The 20,619-nt window shown below is 46.4% G+C and overlaps 1 protein-coding gene across 1 annotated transcript in view; it reads right to left on the bottom strand.

Moving 5' to 3' along the window:
• Positions 1 to 451: 451 nt before the first annotated feature.
• Positions 452 to 20,619, bottom strand: part of fnbp1a (formin binding protein 1a) — a 40,657-nt gene continuing 20,489 nt past the window's right edge. The window contains exons 13-18 of the mRNA XM_085295799.1: positions 20,430 to 20,539; positions 7,976 to 8,108; positions 5,463 to 5,608; positions 5,219 to 5,355; positions 4,525 to 4,683; positions 452 to 1,431 (exon numbers count right to left, since the gene is read on the bottom strand). Coding sequence (XP_085151925.1) covers positions 1,403 to 1,431; positions 4,525 to 4,683; positions 5,219 to 5,355; positions 5,463 to 5,608; positions 7,976 to 8,108; positions 20,430 to 20,539 — 714 coding nt within the window. The 3' untranslated portion in view covers positions 452 to 1,402. The remainder of the gene's footprint in view (positions 1,432 to 4,524; positions 4,684 to 5,218; positions 5,356 to 5,462; positions 5,609 to 7,975; positions 8,109 to 20,429; positions 20,540 to 20,619) is intronic.

Here is a 20,619-nt window from a genome sequence, read left to right as displayed (position 1 = left end):
TTTGTTAGGTCACGGTCTCCTGTTTAAGGTCAGGTCTTTCCCTGATTACACTCACACATAATTACTGTCCTTTTACATTTCCTGAAGGAAACATTGGATTATAATCTCCTCCTGCACTTTGTATTTGGCTTTAAGGAATCTTCTATAGAACATCTAAAGTCTGTGTCTTTACCTGAGGAACATCGACAGGTTCCAGAGGAAGAAGTGCTGTTAATCAGCTGATTAAAGTACCTGCTGATGTCATTAGATGTAAATCTGTTGATCTGTTGGGTGGTCATGTCACTTACGACTGAGCATACCACAGACGAGTTTTTCCTCTTTTTCCTCTTCTGTCTGATTTAAAAACTTTGCAGGAGAGTCTCAGTGTCCAGGTCAGAGTTTACAGGGGTCAGAGGTCACACACCTCAGAAGCTGACAAGTGTGAGCAGTCTGAATGAAGACAAGTGGCACACTGATTCTGAGTGTACTTTATTTTGAAAGTTTAACATACGGGAAATTGAAAAGAGCATGATCAGCAGACTCACATCTCAATAAAAAAAGAAAAACTAAAACAATAAATAACTGATCAGTATTTCACTATAAAATAAAAAAAAAGGTTCACATTTTACACAGTCAATAACATCATCATCAATGGGTGGGCTAATAGGAGGGGCTGGGTTGTTACTGCCTGTGGTGGGGCTAATATTGGCAGGGCGATAGGGGGCAGGGCTACTCCTGCAGCTACAATTTGTATTTACATGCAGTCGACTTGTCTGTTTAAATGTCACTTTAGAGACCACGCCCACAGTGATTTCACAATAACCGTGGTGACCACAACATAGTCGATCATTCAGCTGATCAATAAAGTCCTCACATGAAGAGTTTGAAGAACAAAGTTCAAATATCAGAAATACATCTTCATCTTTTCCACAAACACAAGTCAGCGTTCAGTTATACATCAGAAATGTTTGGAACGGTGAATCATTTCTTACTACAATCATCTCCTCTGATTTATTAACTGATTGGTTTCTCCTTGATCTCCGATTTGTTTGTGATTGGGTTCTAATTGGTCTCTGACTGGGTTTTCATTGATGTGACTGGTTTCACATGGATCTCAGATGGTTTCTAATTGATCTGACTGGGTTGCATTGGCTCTCCAAATGGTTCTGGATCTGACTGGCTACTCATGGATCTGTGATCCGATTTCCCATTGATCTCTGATTGGTTTCTCATGGATCTTTGATTAGGTTCTGAGGTTTTTGTCTCTCAAAAAAAAAAGAAGAAGAAGAAAGCAGTCTTCCAGCTGACTGGTTGGTTGAGATCCTGAAAAACAACACTGTTCAATGAAAAATTGTTACCAGACCTCCTCTGAGCTCTTACATCACTTCCTGTGGAGAGACGTCTTCACTGGTCGAGTAACTCGCTAGACTAGCCGACTATTCTGCACAAAGCCTATAGGACAGACAGAGAGGGAGAGTGGAGAGAGAGAGAGACAGGTGGACAGGCAGGCAGATACGTTAGAACAGACAGAGTGAGACAGACTGCTGCTGAGAACGTCAGCTAACCCTAACACCACCATTTTATAGCAATAGTAATTAAAGCTGCAAGCAGCGATGGGAGGGCCCTCGCACCCCGCCCCGCTGAGCCATGCTGAAAACCTCCTATACCCACCAGGTGAAAACAGAGAATCCGACATAACCATATGTCACACTGTATATAGCATGCGTGGGAAACACAGACTAAACTTTCACCCAGATTGGATGATGGTTCTATCCTACTGCGTATTTCCTGTTCCCAGTAGCCGAAACTCTAAATATAGCTGACAAATAGCATATCACTGTGTTCAAGCCTAGACTATCATCATGCCTGTGAAGGTTGGGAGAAACTGGAAAACGTATCCTGGAGTTACAGCAGCGTTGTGCTTTGTGGTGAATGATAAAAACCCGGTGTGCTGCCATGACTGCAGCACTTCACAACAACTAAAAAGCTTCACAGTTTAACATCACCAGATCTTTTGATTCCACTCACCAAAGATCCCGTTGATCTGATCAGGGCCCTAGAAGGAGTTTGTTAAAGTACGAGGCCTGAAAATGGCAAACTTCCTGTTGGATTTAGAGTTGTATATATTGATGTTGCACATGAGGCTGCCAAATTTCAGACTCATACATTAAACATAGTGCAGAGACTGCGTGTTTGAAATTTTGCAGGGGGCGCTGCGGAGCCATTTTCCAACAAGTGTTTAGAGCTACAGACCTGGAAAGCGGACTCACATGGACGTGTGTGCCAAATATCACGAGTGTTCAAGCTTTCCAAGGCCCTCAAAAGCTGCTTCCTGTTTCATAGTGAATCGCGATGGCACCAGATCGCTCGGCTCAATGAAACTCACAATTTTCACAGTGAAACATCTTGAAACATGTCTGTAAGTGATAGCAAGTCTGTGCTTCATGGCGAAACACAAAAATTCACCATGCCGCCAGGGTCATGCCCACTGATGAAAGCTCACAGTTTTCAATGTATCCCAAGATCAACTCCTTAACCCAAAGTGCAGAACATGCAGTTTCCTGTTCCCTGTAGATGGCACTGTGACCAGTTTCAAATATGGCAGCTGAAATATGTTCATTTCAACAAACGAAATAGGCCCAGGTCTGTAGTTTAGACTGACCAAATATTAAGGTGAACCGATAAAATCCCCAGGAGGAGTTGGCAAAAGTGCCAGGAAATTGCCAAAATGGCATCTTCAATTCAAAGTTCCTGTTGGGTTTGGGTTTAATTGGCCCGCAGACTTCTTCGATCATCTCAACATGTTACACGTGTGTACCAAATTTCATTCATGCAGCTCAAACCATGTGCTGGTAGTACTATCCAAGGTGAGCCATTCCCGACTCTCTGTATGTCAAACCAATGAACCATGAACATTTTCGCCAGACCTGACGAACATGCAGAATTTCATTTGTTCTTGAGCAAAGACGTGAAATAATAATAAAGGGAGCAGACACTCGGGCCCTGACAGGAGGTGAACTGAAGTTCCTCTGCTGTTTTTTTTCGTCTGAAAATAATCATGTTGATTTAAAAAACAGATTACAGTTTGAACTAAGTTTTTTTTTTTCAGATCATCGATCAAGTGAGAAAATAATCAGCACATGAACCAATAAAGGTGAACTCTGGCAAGTTTATCAACGATAACATGAACATAAAACGCGAAACATAAAAAACGACAAACAGAACGCACTGAATGAATTGTGTAAACTTCAGCTGACTTCTGGTTTAAGGCATCATCTCAATTCATTAATTACTGTTTCAGCCCAACCCTGGATATCAATATAGTAGACGTATAGCACGATAACATCCTCGCCAGTGCTAACTGGCTAACAGTCCTCTCTGATTGGACGTATCACAAAGATCTGTTTACTCGTTAACAGAGAAGTTGCTGGATTCGAACAGAAAAAGGCAAAACATCTCATCCCCTTTTAAATGAGGTAACTATGACAACTGTGCCGGCGTTTGAGCGCAGTCTTCTCAAAGCCACAACAACCCCACAGTCCTCCCTGGAAAAGCTGCAGTCTGATGATCGCTTTCAGTCTGGCTGAATGAGAAAACGACAGTTCGGCCTCCAGCTGCGTCCACACTCGACGCAATTCGCTCATTGTGAATTACAGAAACTTCGGGGCCCCGGGTGACTCCTTAGTCACTTAGTATCAATCAGTCGTGTTCTTCACTCACACTGGTAGTCACTTTATTTCCTGACTGGGAGGTAGGAAAAGTTTATCTTGGGTTTAACTCAAGATTCCAGTCGCTTATTTTGCCTGTAGTCGCTTGAAGTCGTGGAACGTCATTTGCTTTCTGCAGCCTGTTTGCCACGCCACTGCGATCGCTTCTAGTGTGGACGTAGTCTAAGCTAAAGGTGTTGTTAAGAGATCCGCTTTCAGATTATTTGTCACGGCAGTAATAACGTAATATAGACAAACTTTAATAATTCATTCTCACTGACATGCCTCCCTGAGCATCCTCAGGAAATCAACTATTGCAGCAGCTGCCAAGGCTATGCTAAAAGCTAAGGCCTGAGGTTATGGTATGCTAGCAGCTAACTTAGCAGAGAGTTGCAAACTTGAATCCTTAAACATGTCATCGTCTGGAATATTAAAACCGAAGTAACCAAACATTTGAAAAAGTCAACGTAAAAACTGAAATCTACAAATGACACTAATCCAGATTACCGATCCTTTTGTTTTTCTCCGTTTCAGACATTACTGTTCAGACTAAATATCTTTCCAAGTTAGCATTAAATTAGCATTACACAAAGAAAACTGATCATCATCGGTGTCTGATGTGAGCCTCAGAGACACACCTGCCCTGGAGTTGTACAGGTGTGTCACACAGCTCAAGTTTGGCACACAGACAGGCAAAGCACAGCAAGGCAGGCTGCTGTTACCATAGGAACTAGCACGGTGACATTCATGAGTCAAAGGTCTGAGGTCATGTGACCCGACCTGGTGTCAGGTGAGGTAATTTAAAGGTCATTGAGAGGTCATATGTAGGTCATGGCACCTTTGGCGCTGCTGTCCAGGAAGACTTTGATGTAAGAGGTTGGCACATATCCCTCCTCCTCCAGGTTCCTGCGCACTCGGGTCCAGCCGTCACCCTTGTCTTCTTCCACCACAGAAAGTAGCTCCCCCTCCAGCATCGACAGAGTGCCCTCATTCTGACCTGAGGATGATCAACAACATGCTGATACCACAGAGAAACAGAAGTGTTTCACCTGGACCACACCAGAGTGGCTCGCCAATCTCACAACCAATCAGAATGGATCATTGCTTGAAAATTAGATCTGCAAAATACACTTTGACTCTAACGTGGAAATCTGAGTCTATCTGAGGAGATTCATCTATCAACGAAGCTTGTTACAGGGAGATAAATGAACTTTTCTGGAGTTTTGGCGCTGGGCTGTTGGATTTCGGTGATTTATATGAAAACATGTTAAATATGTATTAATTGCATTGCATGTATAACTTGTGTGTATCTGGCTGAGGACGAAGCATGGGCTTTATCCTCAGCCCATTTACCTGTCTGCAGGTGTTTCTGCTGCTCAGTGTTTGTTGCTTCTCTCCCAGCCTGCTTCAGCTGCAACTTTCTTTGTTCTAAGAGGTTTCTAACATCCCAAAGGACTGATTGGGTTTATAGTTTGTGACATTTATGAGATTTTACATGTCATTGTAAAGTGGAACGGCTGATGTTTAAATACCTTGAAATGGGTACAGAGACTTGCAGGTTCCAATACTTGGCAATGGTTCCTCATCGTCGAAGTCATCATCAAACTCTGAACTACGAGACTTAAAGTGAAGCTCAGCGCTGTGATCCTCAGTGTAACTGCCATCGGGACTGAGGAGCGTCAGGCAGAGACACAGAGAGGTGAGGAGAGAGACAGGTATGAAAAAAGGAAATCCCAGTAATGATGTCATTAATGGTCAATCATCGTCAGAAACTACCTCTCTCTGCTGGCTGGGCTGCGGTTGTCCAGCTGTTTGAGGCTGGTGCTGCCTGGTGTAGTTGCCTGGGAATTTAACCCACAGCCTCCGCTCTGTCTCCTGGTGCTGTGATCAGACAGCCTGCTGTCGGCCTCTGACAGCCACACCTGTGCGCACACACAGAAACACAATTTACAAAATGCACACGACATTACTGAAGTGCATTTTGGTGTTTTGCACTCAAGCCACTTTGTAACAGCTTCATTACTTTCCCCACAGTAATCGGGTGGGGCTTCCACAGTTTTGTTGTATATGTACAAGGACAGTTAAGGTCTGTTCTACAAAGCAAACAGACACATTGACACACACTGTGACAGGAAGTTGATCAAACTCAGCCCAGGGTGTGTGCTCAGTACAGAATGGATACGCTTTTCTCTCTTCATTTGTTGTTTCATTTCAATTGAATGAAAGCTCTCCGCCACAGCAATATTTTGATACTCAAGAGTTCAGCTTTGGTTGTTTTCACAGTGATCGACACTATCTGGGAGACTGTCAGTGTGGAAAAAGGAAATCTCTTCAGCAGATGGAAACCAAGTCAGAAGGAGGAAAATCATCTTGAGGAAGGAGGAATCCAGCAAACTGTTATGGAAATATAATTAACAAAGCCTACAGACAACAATGAGCTAACACCTTCTAATAAACACGAGCATGGTTGGGAGAGAGACGCCATGGCGTCCATGCTGACGGCAGTCTCTCTGAGGAGCCAGCCCTGGTTCACATACAGGCAGAAAAAAAGCACTCCACACTGCTTACACCCCTCGACCCTCTCCTCTTACAGGGTCACATAAAGACTCCTCTCAACCAGTCATGGGTTTGAAAAAAGAAGGTGGCTGGAGTCTGTGGTAGCCAGTGCAATCCTCTACACCGTTGCATGCTGGGGGAGCAGGCTGAGGGCCGCAGATGCCAACAGACTCAATAAACTGATTTGTAAGGCCAGTAATGTTTGTGGGGATGGAGCTGGACTCCCTTAAGGTGGTATCAGAGAGGCGAATGTTGTCCAAAATAAAGACAATGTTGGATAATCCGTCCCACCCACTCCATGACATGCTGGTCAGTCACAGGAGCTCGTTCAATGAGAGACTGAGATTACCCATGATGCACCACTGAACGACACAGGAAATCATTCCTGCCTGTGGCCATCTCCCTGTACAACTCCTCCATCTAACACACTGTATATAGCTACACCGTTTTCGCACACACTCCTCTTCTTCTTCTCATTCAGCTATTTATCAATATGTGATATATATATATATATATATATATATATATATATATATATATATATATATATATATATATACACATATGCATGTATATACATTGTATATATTGTGTCTATTTCTTACTTAGTGTAGTGTCTGTCTTTGTTACTGTTAAGCTGGAGCACTGTAACCAAAATCATTTCCCCTAGGAATCAATAAAGTATTCTGATTCTAATTCTGATTCTTTAAGTTTGTGAAGATCATCAAGGTGGGTTCTTCATCTTCTTCCTCCCAGGTCCCCTTTTGGGTTGCTTCTTCTTCAAATATTGATCATCATATGATGTGAAATAGAGTGCTGACGTCACAAGGACCAACCTACAGGACTAAGCCTAGAGCAAGTGGAACAATGTTTTGGATTCACTGTTGACGGCGTGTTTTATTCTTTTTTCAAACCATCAGTCTTCTCTTCCCAAAATCAGTAACATCCCCAAAGAGTGTCCCATCATCACTGATTTGATAAAGGCCCAGCTGGAATGTTTTAGAGCTTCCTTTACAAATCTGTGTTCCTTTGCTTTCCCTCCTCCGGTGCGACTCCCCTTGTCGGACATGATGGCCTGTGTGGCGGGGCGTGGTCTCATCCTGGGGGCTGGCACGGGTGCTGGAGCTGCCTGGACGTCAGCCACTCCCACGCGGTCGAGGGTGGTGGGTGTGGGTGGTGGCGGTGGCCAGGACCCATGCACGAGACGCTGCCACCAGCTCCCTCCATGTGGCCGCCATTTCAGCCACCATTTGGCCCAGCTCCTCCGCCCGGTACCGCGTCTGCCAAGCCCCCATCCCAGGTTCTAGCACCACTGTGAAATATTCACAGTTTCACGCTCTTCAGCATCTTCAGTAATACCGGCCGAAGCTTTCCCGTCACACACACTAACAACAACAGACCGACAAGACCCAGTTCAGACTTTAAGCCGGCGAGGCGTGATTGCTCAGGTGCGTCCCCCTCCCTTGCTGCTGCCCGTCACAGCCTGATTTTGGAAAGAGGTATTTCGCACTGGAGAAGGCCCCTGAAACCCACATCCTGATTTGCTCTGCTTCAGGTTGTGTTACTTTTGTAATGCTTATTGCTGTTTCTGTTGCTGTCGTGGCAAAACTGAGCCTTTTAACTAGCACATCCTCCTCTGGCTTAGTGAGCTTCCTATCGATAGGTTCTTCACCCACTAATCCAATTTCTAAGTCATAAAATAATGTGTGTACGTGCTATGTGTTTACAGAGACCTGGTTCCTCCTCAGCTCCTCCTCCAGCCTTTGCAGGTTCTGCTTCACTTCATCCAGTCGAGGCTCCAAACTGCTGGCATCGCCCATCTGAGGACTTCGTTCATAAACCTCCCTCATCTTCAACAAAGCGTCCCTGAAATGACACAGAACCATTAACACACATGCACACACACGCACAGAGTCCCCCACCAGGACCAACACCCATCTCACTAATGAGACAGCACTTTGGATCAGCTCCAGACCCAGTTAGCTCCACCTCTGGCGCCACTAAAAACATGAAACTGCTGAGGTTCGCTGATCCAGGGAACAGGTTCAGTTGAAACTGTGATATCAAACTCCAAAGAGAGCGTTAACTTACCATCAGTTACCATTGTAACAGACTCTGTGAACTTGACCTGCTCACTGAATCGGATCCACCCAATCATAGGCTGCCATGAACCAGATCAGAGTCCAGTTAAAGATTGGGACAGATACAAAACATAACAGGATCATGGATTCACATGGGATCGGGCTGGATCCAGTTCAGCTCTGGTCATTTCCAGGTCATCCTGTCCAGCTCAGTTCTGTTTCTGGTCACAGCGGATTATTTCGATCTCTGTTCCTGATTTAAACGTCTGACACTGAAGCAGCAAAAGTGTGAGCACTAGAAAGTTTGCTCTACAAAACCTGCGCTGGCAAACAGTAGAGGGGCTGTAATCAATTTCAGATCACATTAATGATTAATTGCACTACTGAACAATTAAAAACTATCTCTTAGGTTTATCTTAGATCTCAGGTTTAAATATCTATCCTTTAAATTAAGGGAGGAGACTACGGAGCGCACACATTCCCAGACCTCTGATGTTGAACTTCTACAACTGTGCCATCAGCAGCGTCCTGACGCATGGATTTCTAGTGTGGTTCCCCAGCTGCACCAAGGCCGACCAGCAAGCACTCCAGCGGGTGGTGAAAGAAGCTGGCAGAATTATTGGAACAATTCTGCCAGAGATTAGTAATATCTTCCCCACTCGCTGTCTGAGGAGGGTGCACAGTATCCTGCGGGACCAACATCACCCTGCACGCCACCTTTTCCACCTGCTGCCCTCAGGGAGAAGGTACAGGTCTATACAGGCCAGAACATCCAGACTGGCCAACAGCCTGTATCCACAGGCTGTGAGGCTCCTGAATTCTGCCCCCCTCCCCTCTCTGCCCCCCTCTCACGGACAATAACCTAATCCAACTTCTTAAATAGCACTGAACTGGTTTGCATTGGTGCATTATATCTTTATTCTCTCTCCCCCCTCTTTCTTAAATAGACAACCATCATATCTCACAGTACAATAATATTGAACGGGTTGCATTGTTGCATTTTGTCATGTTTCTCAGGTCTTTGTCTGAATGTCCTATGAACATTACCTGTCTTGTTCTCGTGTTGTTGCTAAGGATTGTCTCATTGCACTGAAGCCACACTGGGTTAAATATTTACACTTGGGTTTTAAGGGGTATTTGTTTTTTTTTTAACGGGTTGTACAGAAGCCCCAAACGCAATTTCATTGTTCTTTGACAATGACAATAAATAAATAAATACTTGAAATACTTCTGTTTACAGAAAAAAATTAAAACCCACAGATTCCATTAAAGTGTATCTGATCAATTCATGCAGAAAGTTTGTTCTAAGAACATGACAAGACAATTACTCATGAGCACGCAACATTCAACATTTATTGTGCCATCTTAGTCATCTGAGAAACAGAAAAATCAGTGACATAGCTCATCAGGCTCACAATCCATCAAAACTCATAGGTTGCTCCCTGTGAAACAATAAATTTGAACTTGGTCTTGAGCCCAGTTTGGGTGAAGACAGATTGGGTGATTAAGTTTGAATAAATTCTGACCAATACTCTAGAAGCAGTAGCGATTCTTGTGAATTGTGGACAGCTGGTCAACAGAATCCTCACCATGGCATGAACTCATCAGACTTTCAACAGGATGAGATAAAAACTGTTAAAATTAACAACATAAAGTCTGCATTATTGTAATGTATCAACGGGACACTTGCTATATTAGAAAAATTATTCTTTACATTTGCAAAATGTTTAAACTTCATTGTGCTCAGGCACACCTGTTAGCATAAAACATGAAATATTAAAATAGTACAAAACCTTTACTGTTAAGTGACAGTAAAGATCAGTTTATAACATGTAGACATCAAACTCTTGTATTTGTCTTCATTTACAACTGCAACAAATTCTACAGAACCAATTGCTCTGAAAATGAGTACATGCTTCTGAAACATTTGATAATATGAATATTTCAGAAACATCGTTTGAGTCTGCTCAATTGCAAAACAAAGGAAAAACTACTGACTTGCATGAGATAAGCATGTGCAGAGTCCACCATTGTATTGTTGTTCACATAAGTTTCTTAAACCATGAACAATGGAGTGATTGTCTAATCTGGAATGCAAAGTCTGGTCATTTATTGATATACAAAAGTGAAAATGGGAGCTTGCAAGTATAAAAAAAACAAACAGTAAAATAAAAACTGTCCTTAACACTAAGGCAATTGTATGCTGTGAGCATACAATTACAGTTCTGCATGGCTTTCCGCAAGAGTCTGTTTCTTAGACCATGCACAAGTGAGGAGCACTGCCTTCCACCAATGTTCAATAGGATGTTCTGAATGACTTCAAAGGTGTCCTTAAGTTCCGTTGGATAGTCTATGTTGAGGGCAAAAAGAAGGCCCATCGGCATGGAAATGACACTCGAGACATCCCTCAGATTAGACAGGATTACTGCCGCCTCAATGACAACCAACACATCGATGATGTCTTCTTCTTTCACCATCACAATGCCAACCTTCATCCTCTTAGTAAATGTGTCTTCAATACCCGTCAGCTATGAAAGGGTTCAAAGACAAAAAAATAATATACACAATTACAAATACACAATAGAAGAAGAGCCATACTGATGCTTTGGATGATGCTGATTGGCTTTGGGTAACACTTATTAGTTGTTAAAAAATTTTCAGAATGAGATATGCACCACCATGTTACAAATCCATTTCTTGCTTTAAACAAAGACCATGTTCATAAATAACAGAGCATGTCTTCAATTGCAGAATGCAAACAAAAATGTAAATTTAAATTTACTTATTCGAAATATTGGCTGTGCTCTGAGCCAAATGTGACTGAGAATACATGAAATGTGCAAACTGGAGCTAAACTACAGGATCAGAATGTGGCTCCACAGACAATGCTTCTTTAATCAGTAAGAGTTTATTTTTTCCCCTTATATTAACAGCATGAAAAAAGAGCACATAGACATGGATGGACAGGTTGCATAACTGGCACTGAATATCAGCATCCACCTTTACCCAGCTGTCCAATGACTTTGACTCTCAGTAACCTTTAATTGCTTACCCAGTTTACACAGTCTCTTTTCCAGGGTCCAGGACATTTCACCAAAGTATTGCCCCCCACAGCTGTAGCAGCCACTGCAACCCCTTAAATATCCTAATATCTCTGGCATTACAATATACAATGTGAGAAATCAAACACAAAGCAGAACAGTACAGCAGCGAAATGTCAAAGACCCTGGTGAAGACATGAATAAACACAAGAAACTAAGAATATAAATGCTAGTTTGTCAGTTAGTTTCTCTGAAACCCAGACCAAATCCAATGTCACAGATCTCATAATAACACATTTGGTGAGGAAAAGCATACATGTAAAAATTAATCGCTAGATTCATCAATTAGGAAAATCATCGCTTTGCCCAGCCCTAGTGGGGAGTACAGGCAGAATTTTTTTTAAATGCTTTGAGACTCAAATTTAAGCAAACCATCATCTGAGGCCCATTAGAGAAAACACAAACACACAAAAGCAAATAAACAAAAAGATGCACTTTACCTGCCGTTCAGTGAACAATAAGCTCTGTCTTGAAATATTTTAAAGTAGAATGAGTGTAAAAACAACTCTTATGTGATGTAAAACTTTAGTAAATGTGGGATGTAAAAGAACACTGATTAAAAGTAACAATTTTCTTATTCCTCAGATGTTTACCTTGATGAGCAATATACTGCCTCAAAGTTACACAACAGGCTTTTTACATTAAAGCCAGCAAGTCCATTACATACTCCTTCTGTGACCACATGATCTCTTAAATTAACCTGTAAGGCTTTTTTAGATCTGAAATACTGTCCACATTCTGTGTATGTGCAGGGAAGTGGACAGCAATTTCCACAGAAAAGTGCAAAGTTTGCAAGTCCACCTCATTTAAATGACAAAAACAGATGTGATCATCTAGACCTGTGAAAATAAAGTACCCTGACACTAAAATCGTTATATCATTTGTTCTACAGAGCTATTAAATTACAATATAATCTGTGGTGTTTCCAGTATGAAAAAACCCCCACAAAAGGTAACTTACCATTTGACTCCATTGGCAAGAACAAATGCCCGGCATCAAGTTTGGCTTCACAGATCTAAAATAAGTAAAATAAAAATATATGTTATAATTGTATTGTTGTTGCCATTTATGCTGTTTGCTAATTTTCTGACATATAAACAATGTTAGTTTTGTTACAATACGGGGAATGCAGTTAAATTAAAAGTTAAATTATGCAAACAAACAAAAAATCAGAAACAACCCAAGGGACTTCCAAAAATCAGTGTCTCTGATGCCAATTATTTTATCACTACAACTCTTTTAGTATGGAAACTCACACAATTTGGTCAAACTGATCACAAGAGTTCAAAAGTAAGTTAAAATGGAGCTGTTGTTAAGCATTAAGCATTTCAGGGTAAGAAATAACTGCACAATATAATTACTGCAAGAAATAAACACACTGGAGGACTATCTGATAAAAAAACTAATATAATGCTGGTCTGTAGATCATATTGTAACGATGGTTAAGTGTTATTGTACAGTGAGATGTTGGTGATCTCTGCACACTGTTGTTGTTCCTTTAAGATTCATGTTTGGTTGTGGTGTACAGGAAGGGGTGGGTGGGACCTGGTTGTTCTGTGTGTGTGCCAGGCTGAAGAGAGGTGGAGTTCGAGAGCGCTTCCCCCTGAGTTAACAACCCGCTGGCTTATGTGCCAAATAAACGGACAAACTGAGACCCCAACCGTCTGGTTCTTGTGAAGGCTACATTGGTGTCAGAAGTGAAGAAAGAAAAAAGAACCCCAGAACGCCCGACACCCTGTTGCTGGCGACGCTTGCCGTTACGAGACGAGGATGTTGCCGGGCAAGATTAAGAAGGAGACGGAGGAGAGGGAGGTTCGTCCGCGCTCGCCCGCCCATGGAGTGAGGGAAACGGCGCTGCGGCTGTCTGCCGAGGCTGGATTTTCTCCAGGTTTGACTAGGCTCGGGAACTGTTCGCACAGCGGCCGCGATTCCGGCGGGAAGGAGTCGACCTCGCTTGGCGCGCCGTCACGTGATGTAAACAAACATGGCGGCGCCCAGCAAGCTGCAGCGAATATAAAAACGCCTAAGTTCAGCGGCAAGACGCCATGGGAAGTGTTTATCGCACAGTTCGAGCTGTTAGCTGTCGCAGCTGGCTGGTCTGAGGAACATAAAGCTCTCCAACTGGCTTTGTGCCTGTGTGAGGATGCAGCTGCATGCCTGCTGCTGCTGACCGAGGAGCAGAGGGGAGATTATAATGCTCTGGTCGGAGCACTTCAGAGGCGCTTCGGGCAGTATAACCAACCAGTGCTGCTGAGGTCGGAGTTCCACAACAGACGCAGATTGCCAGGCGAGCCCCTCCGCATTTTGGCCCATGAAATCGAGTGCCTTTGCCGGAGGGCGTATGACAGCATGCCACCATCAGTGCAAGCGGAGTTAGCTCGGGACCAGTTCCTGCAGGCCCTGAGCCCTAAAGAGCTCCGTATGCAAACTCAGCTTGCTCGGCCAGCCACACTCAGTGCAGCCCTGGAGCTAGCGTTGGAGAGGGAGATGCTTGCAGGATCCTCTGGGGGCGCTGATGACGCACACGTGGTGAGGGCTGTGTCAGCACCTGTGGAACAGATGGAGACGCCAGCGGGCTTGTGCAGTTTGGTACAGGCGGCTTCGCTGCAGTCGCCTTCCCCTCGGGCTGGCCCACACCGCCGACCACAGAGCTGCTGGGGATGTGGACAACCCGGACACCTCATCAGGCAGTGCCCCAAGCTTGCAGCGGTTCAGGGAAACGCCCACGGGCCCGTGTAGGCGGGAGTACACGGGCCTGGGAGAACGACCGCCACCTCCACCCGGTGCGGCCATCGCTGTGGGCTGGACCCAGGTTGGCGGCTTTTGCCATGTTCCAGTGACGATCGCGGGGGTGTCCTGTATGGCCCTGCTGGACACGGGGTCCAATGCAACGCTGGTCCGACCCGATATTGTCCCAACCGGAGCTGCTGTGCAACCGACTAATGTGCAACTTAAGACTGTGACCGGTGATCTGGCCCCAATGAGAGGGAGGGGAGTGTTCCAGTTCAAGGTGGGGGACCTCGGTGTGTCTTATGCTGCCTGGGTGGCTGACGTGCAGGACGCCTGCATCCTTGGGCTGGATTTTTTACGAGCCATTGGCGGTGTACTGGACTTAGGCAAAGGCTTCCTCGTAACCCCTGATGGGAAGAAGGTGCCGCTTATTCCTCCCCCGGTCTGCACAGCATCTGCCGCGGCGTCCACCTCCACCGCAGAGACCGCTGCAGACCCGCCAGCAGAACAGCGAGCGGAGGAGGAGGAGGAGAGGCTCTTAGCAGTGAGGAGTATCTGGTCAAAGAACTGTGAGGGGCTGACTCCACAGCAGCAAGAGAGTCTATGGCAGGTACTAAAAGAGTTTAGTGACATTTTTGCCCTGAAAGAAAGTGATGTTGGCTTGACACACTTGGTAGAGCACGTCATTGAGACCGGGGATGCCCAGCCTATTAAAGTGCGCCCACGCCGCCTGCCCCTGGCTCATCAGGAGGCTGCGGACAGAGAGTTGTGTGAAATGATGAAGGCGGGCATCATAGAGCCATCTGATAGCCCGTGGGCCTCCGCGGTGGTGATGGTGCCTAAGAAAAAAAGTCCTAGGATGCGTTTCTGTGTGGACTACAGACCACTCAACAAAGTGACGAAGGACTCTTACCCCCTTCCCAGGATTGATGAGTCTCTCGACTTAGTAGCCGGGTCCTCCTGGTTCTCCACCCTGGACCTGCGGAGTGGCTACTGGCAGGTGCCACTGTCCCCGGAATCCAGACCGAAGACAGCCTTCTGCACTAACAGGGGACTATGGCAGTTCAAAGTCCTGAGCTTTGGTCTTTGCAATGCTCCTGCGACCTTCGAGAGGCTTATGGACAGTGTGCTGGCTGGCGTCCCACGGCAACGGTGTCTGGTTTACCTGGATGATCTTCTAGTGCACGGGAGCTCCTTTGATGCTGCCCTGGATGCCCTGAGACAAGTGTTGGAGAGGGTGGCAGCTGCAGGCCTGAAGCTGCACCCCGACAAGTGCCACTTCATGAGGAGGGAGGTGGAGTTTCTGGGCCACAAGCTGGGTCGTGAGGGCATCAGCACGTTGGAGGAAAAAATTCACACCATTACCGAGTGGCCCACACCAGCAGACCAGAAACAGCTCAAAAGCTTCCTAGGACTGGCGTCTTATTACAGGAGGTTTGTGAAGGGCTTTTCCTCCATAGCCGCACCACTCTTCCACCTGCTGCAGAAGGACCGTGACTTCATCTGGACCCGGGACTGTCAGCAGGCGTTCGACACCCTCCGCAAATCGCTGACAGAGTCCCCAGTCCTCGCCCCCCCTGACCCCGCCCTGCCTTTTGTCCTGGACACTGACGCAAGTAATGTGGGGCTGGGAGCGGTGTTGTCGCAGGTTGGGCCGGAAGGGGAGAAGGTGGTGGCGTACTTCAGCCGGGTCCTGAACAGGAGTGAGCGGCGCTACTGTGTCACACGACGAGAGCTGTTGGCTGTGGTGGCGGGGGTGAGACACTTTAAGTACTACCTGTGCGGCACAGCATTTGTTATCAGAACTGATCATGCTGCCCTTCAGTGGCTGATGTCTTTCAGGGAGCCAGAGGGACAGGTGGCTCGCTGGCTGGAGGAGCTCCAAGCCTTCAATTTCACTGTGGAGCACAGAGCAGGGACGCACCATTCTAACGCAGACGCCCTCTCTCGTCGCCCATGTGCTGCAGCTGGCTGCCGTTACTGTGAGAAGCGAGAGGAAATAGAGCGGGAACTCACGACAATAGATGGAGCAGCACAGCTCGCCTGCAGGGCTCTTCTGATGGTGGATGCAGCGGAGTGGAGGGCACGGCAGGAACAAGACATGGACCTGCTGCCGGTCCTGCAGTGGCTGGAGAAGGGGGAGCAACCCCTTTGGGATGAGGTCACTGGGTTTTCCATCTGTACCAGGGGGCTATGGGCCAAGTTTGCAGCTCTCAGGCTGAAGGAGGGGGTGTTGGAGCGTGCCTGGAAGGATCCTGCCACGGGGGAGGAGAGGTGGCAGGTTGTGGTGCCAAGGTCGCTGAGGTCAGCTGTGCTGGAAGCCTGCCATGGGAGCACTGGCTCCGGCCACTTTGGGGTCTCCAAGACTCTCCGCCGCCTCCGCCAGGGCTATTACTGGGGTCAACAGCGGAGGGACGTGGAGGACTTTTGCCGCAGCTGTGATGCATGTTCCTCACACAAAGGGCCACAGGACCAGTCCCGGGCTCAGCTTCAGCAGCAACCAGCAGGAGCCCCAATGGAGCGAGTAGCTGTGGACGTCATGGGCCCATTTCCTCGCACAGACAGAGGAAACCGCTATGTTCTTGTGGCCATGGACTATTTTACCAAGTGGCCGGAAGCATACGCCATCCCAGATCAGGAGGCTGAGACGGTCGCTGATGTATTAGTGGAGGGGATGTTCAGCCGCTTTGGAACAGCAGAGACCCTCCACAGTGACCAGGGGCGTAACTTTGAGTCCAAGGTATTTGCTGCCATGTGTGAACGCCTTGGGACTAAGAAAACCCGCACCACCCCACTTCACCCCCAAAGCGATGGGCTGGTGGAAAGGTTTAACAGGACGCTGGCCCAGCAGCTAGCCATCCTTACCTCAGAACACCAACGGGACTGGGATTACCATCTTCCCCTTACCCTCATGGCCTACAGGTCGGCAGTACAGGACTCCACCCAATGTACGCCTGCCCTGCTCATGTTAGGGAGAGAGCTGAGAACTCCTGCAGAGTTGGCTTTTGGGAAGCCCCCGGACGCGCCAGAGGCACCACCGGGCCGGGACTACGCAAGGAAGCTGCAGGACCGGCTGGATTCTGCACATTCCTACGCCCGAGAGCAGCTGGCGAAGGCAGGCCTGCGCCAAAAGAGGAATTACGACATCACCACTAAGGGGAGGCACTTCCATGCTGGGGAGCTGGTGTGGGTCTACAGCCCAAAGAGGAAGAAGGGACGGTGTCCTAAACTGGATAGCAGCTGGGTGGGGCCTTGCAGCGTCCTAGAGCGAGTAGGGGAGGTTGTTTACAGGGTGCAGTTGCCTCCTAGGGGGAGGATAGTAGCGCTGCACAGAGACCGGATGGCCCCCTACAGAGGGCAGTCCCTCCCCTCCTTTCCAGAGGGACGTGTACAGAGCGTCCGTGACCCTGCTCAGAGGGACCCCCGACCGGGGCTGCGTTCCCCTCCCTCGGACTCTCCACCCCAAAGCCCCGAAGCTCCGCGTCCACCTCAGGGGCTCAGGAGGTCAAGGAGGGAACGTAGGCTACCACCCCGCCTCAGAGACTGTGTCGTTCCCTCGGGGACGAGGAACTTATTGCTGGGGGGGCAGTGTAACGATGGTTAAGTGTTATTGTACAGTGACATGTTGGTGATCTCTGCACACTGTTGTTGTTCCTTTAAAATTCATGTTTGGTTGTGGTGTACAGGAAGGGGTGGGTGGGACCTGGTTGTTCTGTGTGTGTGCCAGGCTGAAGAGAGGTGGAGTTCGAGAGCGCTTCCCCCTGAGTTAACAACCCGCTGGCTTATGTGCCAAATAAATGGACAAACTGAGACCCCAACCGTCTGGTTCTTGTGAACGTTACAATATTTTGTCTCAGTCCTCAATGCACTTTCACAGCTTAGCATGCAGCAGTAAATAACAACTTAAGTGATTACATAGGAGTAAACAGATAACAACAAGCACAGGAGTCCTGCCAAATAGTTCTTTTTGAACCCAGCCAGTTATTGGAAATATTGCCAAAATGAACTTCCACCAAAATACAACAGCCTGTGAACTTCAAAGAAATTTACAAGTACAGAGACAATGTGAAATAAGCTATATTAATTAGCTGAGTTAGCTTGCTAATATCGCAACAGTGGTTGAGTGTACAACCTTAAAGCTAGCGGCACAATACTTTTGATTTGGTCAGTGCTACCCATAAAAAGGCCATATTTCAGTTTATTAGGTTAAGTTTGGTCATGACACACAAGCTGGACCTTGTCGGCTAAAGTTATATTAGCTAAAGCAAAGATTTTGGTAAAAGAAAAAAACACACATCATGCCATAGATTCAAAACATGTTCCAACTTTTGTAGCTCTCTTTCCTTGTAATTATAACCAATGTTACTCACCTTGAAAGCAGATTCCAAAGAAGACGATTAGAAAATGTCCAAGTAAAGTGAGCATGTCGTTAACCGCCAATTCTCCATGATGCACCTCGATAGCAGTCACATGAGGCAGTTTTGAATCCTGCTGTGCTCAACTTCCCCATATTGTCAAGTTCACATAAGTTGCTGATTTAGCTGGACATGAGTTTTCGAGTCAGCTTTTTTTGGTGTAATTGGGACGTTTTTAACTTGTAATTTTGTGCTATAACAACAACTTCAGTCATCTATCATCAAACTGATATAGAATAATATGTTACAATAACAAACATCTAGAATTACATTTTACAGTGTAATCAAACCTCTGTAACTTTGCTCTGCTTCACTTCAGCAGCATCAGGTCATGTTCACATGTTGATTCATGGTTTTCTGCTGTTTTTGTTCTACTGCAGAATATTGGTTATCTGCTATAAAAAGCCAGGCCAGGAAAATCTGCTTCACGTTTTTCTGTTTTATCCTCAGTGACACAAAGAGATCTGCTGTGATGTTCACACCTCTGATAAAGTCTCACAAGTTTTTTTTATAGATCTAAAAAATATGGAGGTGTGGCACCCCGAGTATTTTGAGCATCAAGAACAAGTCTGAGATGCGTTCCTTGTGTGTTCATGTACAGCGCCCCCCCCATATCATCTTTTTTGCTATTTGTTGTGACACTAGTTTGCATCATAGCACAGAGGGAAAAGCTCATTTGCTCCCACCTGATGTGATGTTTAGGTGGGAGCAAATGGGGCGATATTTAGGTTCGCCAGTAGGTGGCAGTGGCGGTTCAAACGGGTGACTGGCAAAATTATCCCTCACAAAAGTAACGCAGGCCAGTTTTTGTAATGGAAGCCGTCAATAACACTGAACTGTTTTGCTGTGTTTCAGGTGATAGCAATATACAAGCACTACATATATTTATGTAAAGTTTGGAGTGTAATTCTTGTTTTATATGGTAAGTGAATAAGAGAGTTGTTTCAAGTTATTCGTGGGTAACGCAAATAACGTTTGTGCGCTAGCTAAGTCACCACCTCATACTGTGACTTGTACTGTAAGAGTGCTGCTGTGATGTGGTGCTGTGTAAATAACACTGAGTTGAACAGAAAATGGAATCAGATCAGTGTGTGTGTCTGTGTGTGCGCGGTGTCTGTGTGTGTGTCCGTGTCTGTGTGTGCGGTGTCTGTGTGTGTGTGTGTGTCCGTGTCTGTGTGCGCGGTGTCTGTGTGTGGGTGTGGGTGTCTCTGTGTGTGTGTGTCTGTGTGTGTGTCTGTGTGTGCGCAGTGTCTGTCCGTGTGTGTGGGTGTCTGTGTGTCTGTGTGTGCGCGGTGTCTGTGTGTGTGTGTGTCTCTGTGTGCGCGGTGTCTGTGTGTGTGTCTGTGTGTCTCTGTATGCGCGGTGTCTGTGTGTGTGTGTGTGTCTGTGTGTGCGCGGTGTCTGTCCATGTGTGTGGGTGTCTGTGTGTGTGTGTGTCTGTGTGTGCGTGTCTATCCGTGTGTATGGGTGTCTGTGTGTGTGTCTGTGTGCGTGTCTGTCTGTGTGTGAGTGTGAGTCTGTGTGTGTGTCTGTGTGTGCGTGTCTGTGTGTGTCTGTGTGTGTGTGTCTGTGTGTGTGTCTGTGTGTGCGTGTCTGTGTGTGTGTGTCTGTGTGTGCGTGTCTGTGTGTGTCTGTGTGTGTGTCTGTGTGCGTGTCTGTGTGTGTGTGTCTGTGTGTGCGTGTCTGTGTGTGTCTGTGTGTGTGTCTGTGTGCGTGTCTGTGTGTGTGTCTGTGTGTGCGTGTCTGTGTGTGTGTCTGTGTGTGTGTGTCTGTGTGTGTGTCTGTGTGTGCGTGTCTGTGTGTGTGTCTGTGTGTGTGTGTCTGTGTGTGTCTGTGTGTGCGTGTCTGTGTGTGTGTCACCTCTGCTCGCGCTCTCTCTGTATCTCCTGGTTGATGTTAATGATGCGGCCCTGAAGTTTCTTGCGTCTCTGTTCAGGAGGAAGATGGCTGCAGTCGGCCGGACTCGAGCCCTGCAGCATCAACACACTCGTTAAACATCAGTAAGTCGAAGGCTCAAACACACCTGGACGTCTCTGACAGGTGAGATACT

Source organism: Mchenga conophoros, linkage group LG12, assembly GCF_057382185.1.
Source record: "Mchenga conophoros isolate Kocher_MC1m ecotype Shallow Benthic linkage group LG12, M_conophoros_male_GT1.1, whole genome shotgun sequence".
NCBI classification, from domain to species: Eukaryota; Metazoa; Chordata; class Actinopteri; order Cichliformes; family Cichlidae; genus Mchenga; species Mchenga conophoros.
This window is presented reverse-complemented; position numbering and strand designations above follow the sequence as displayed.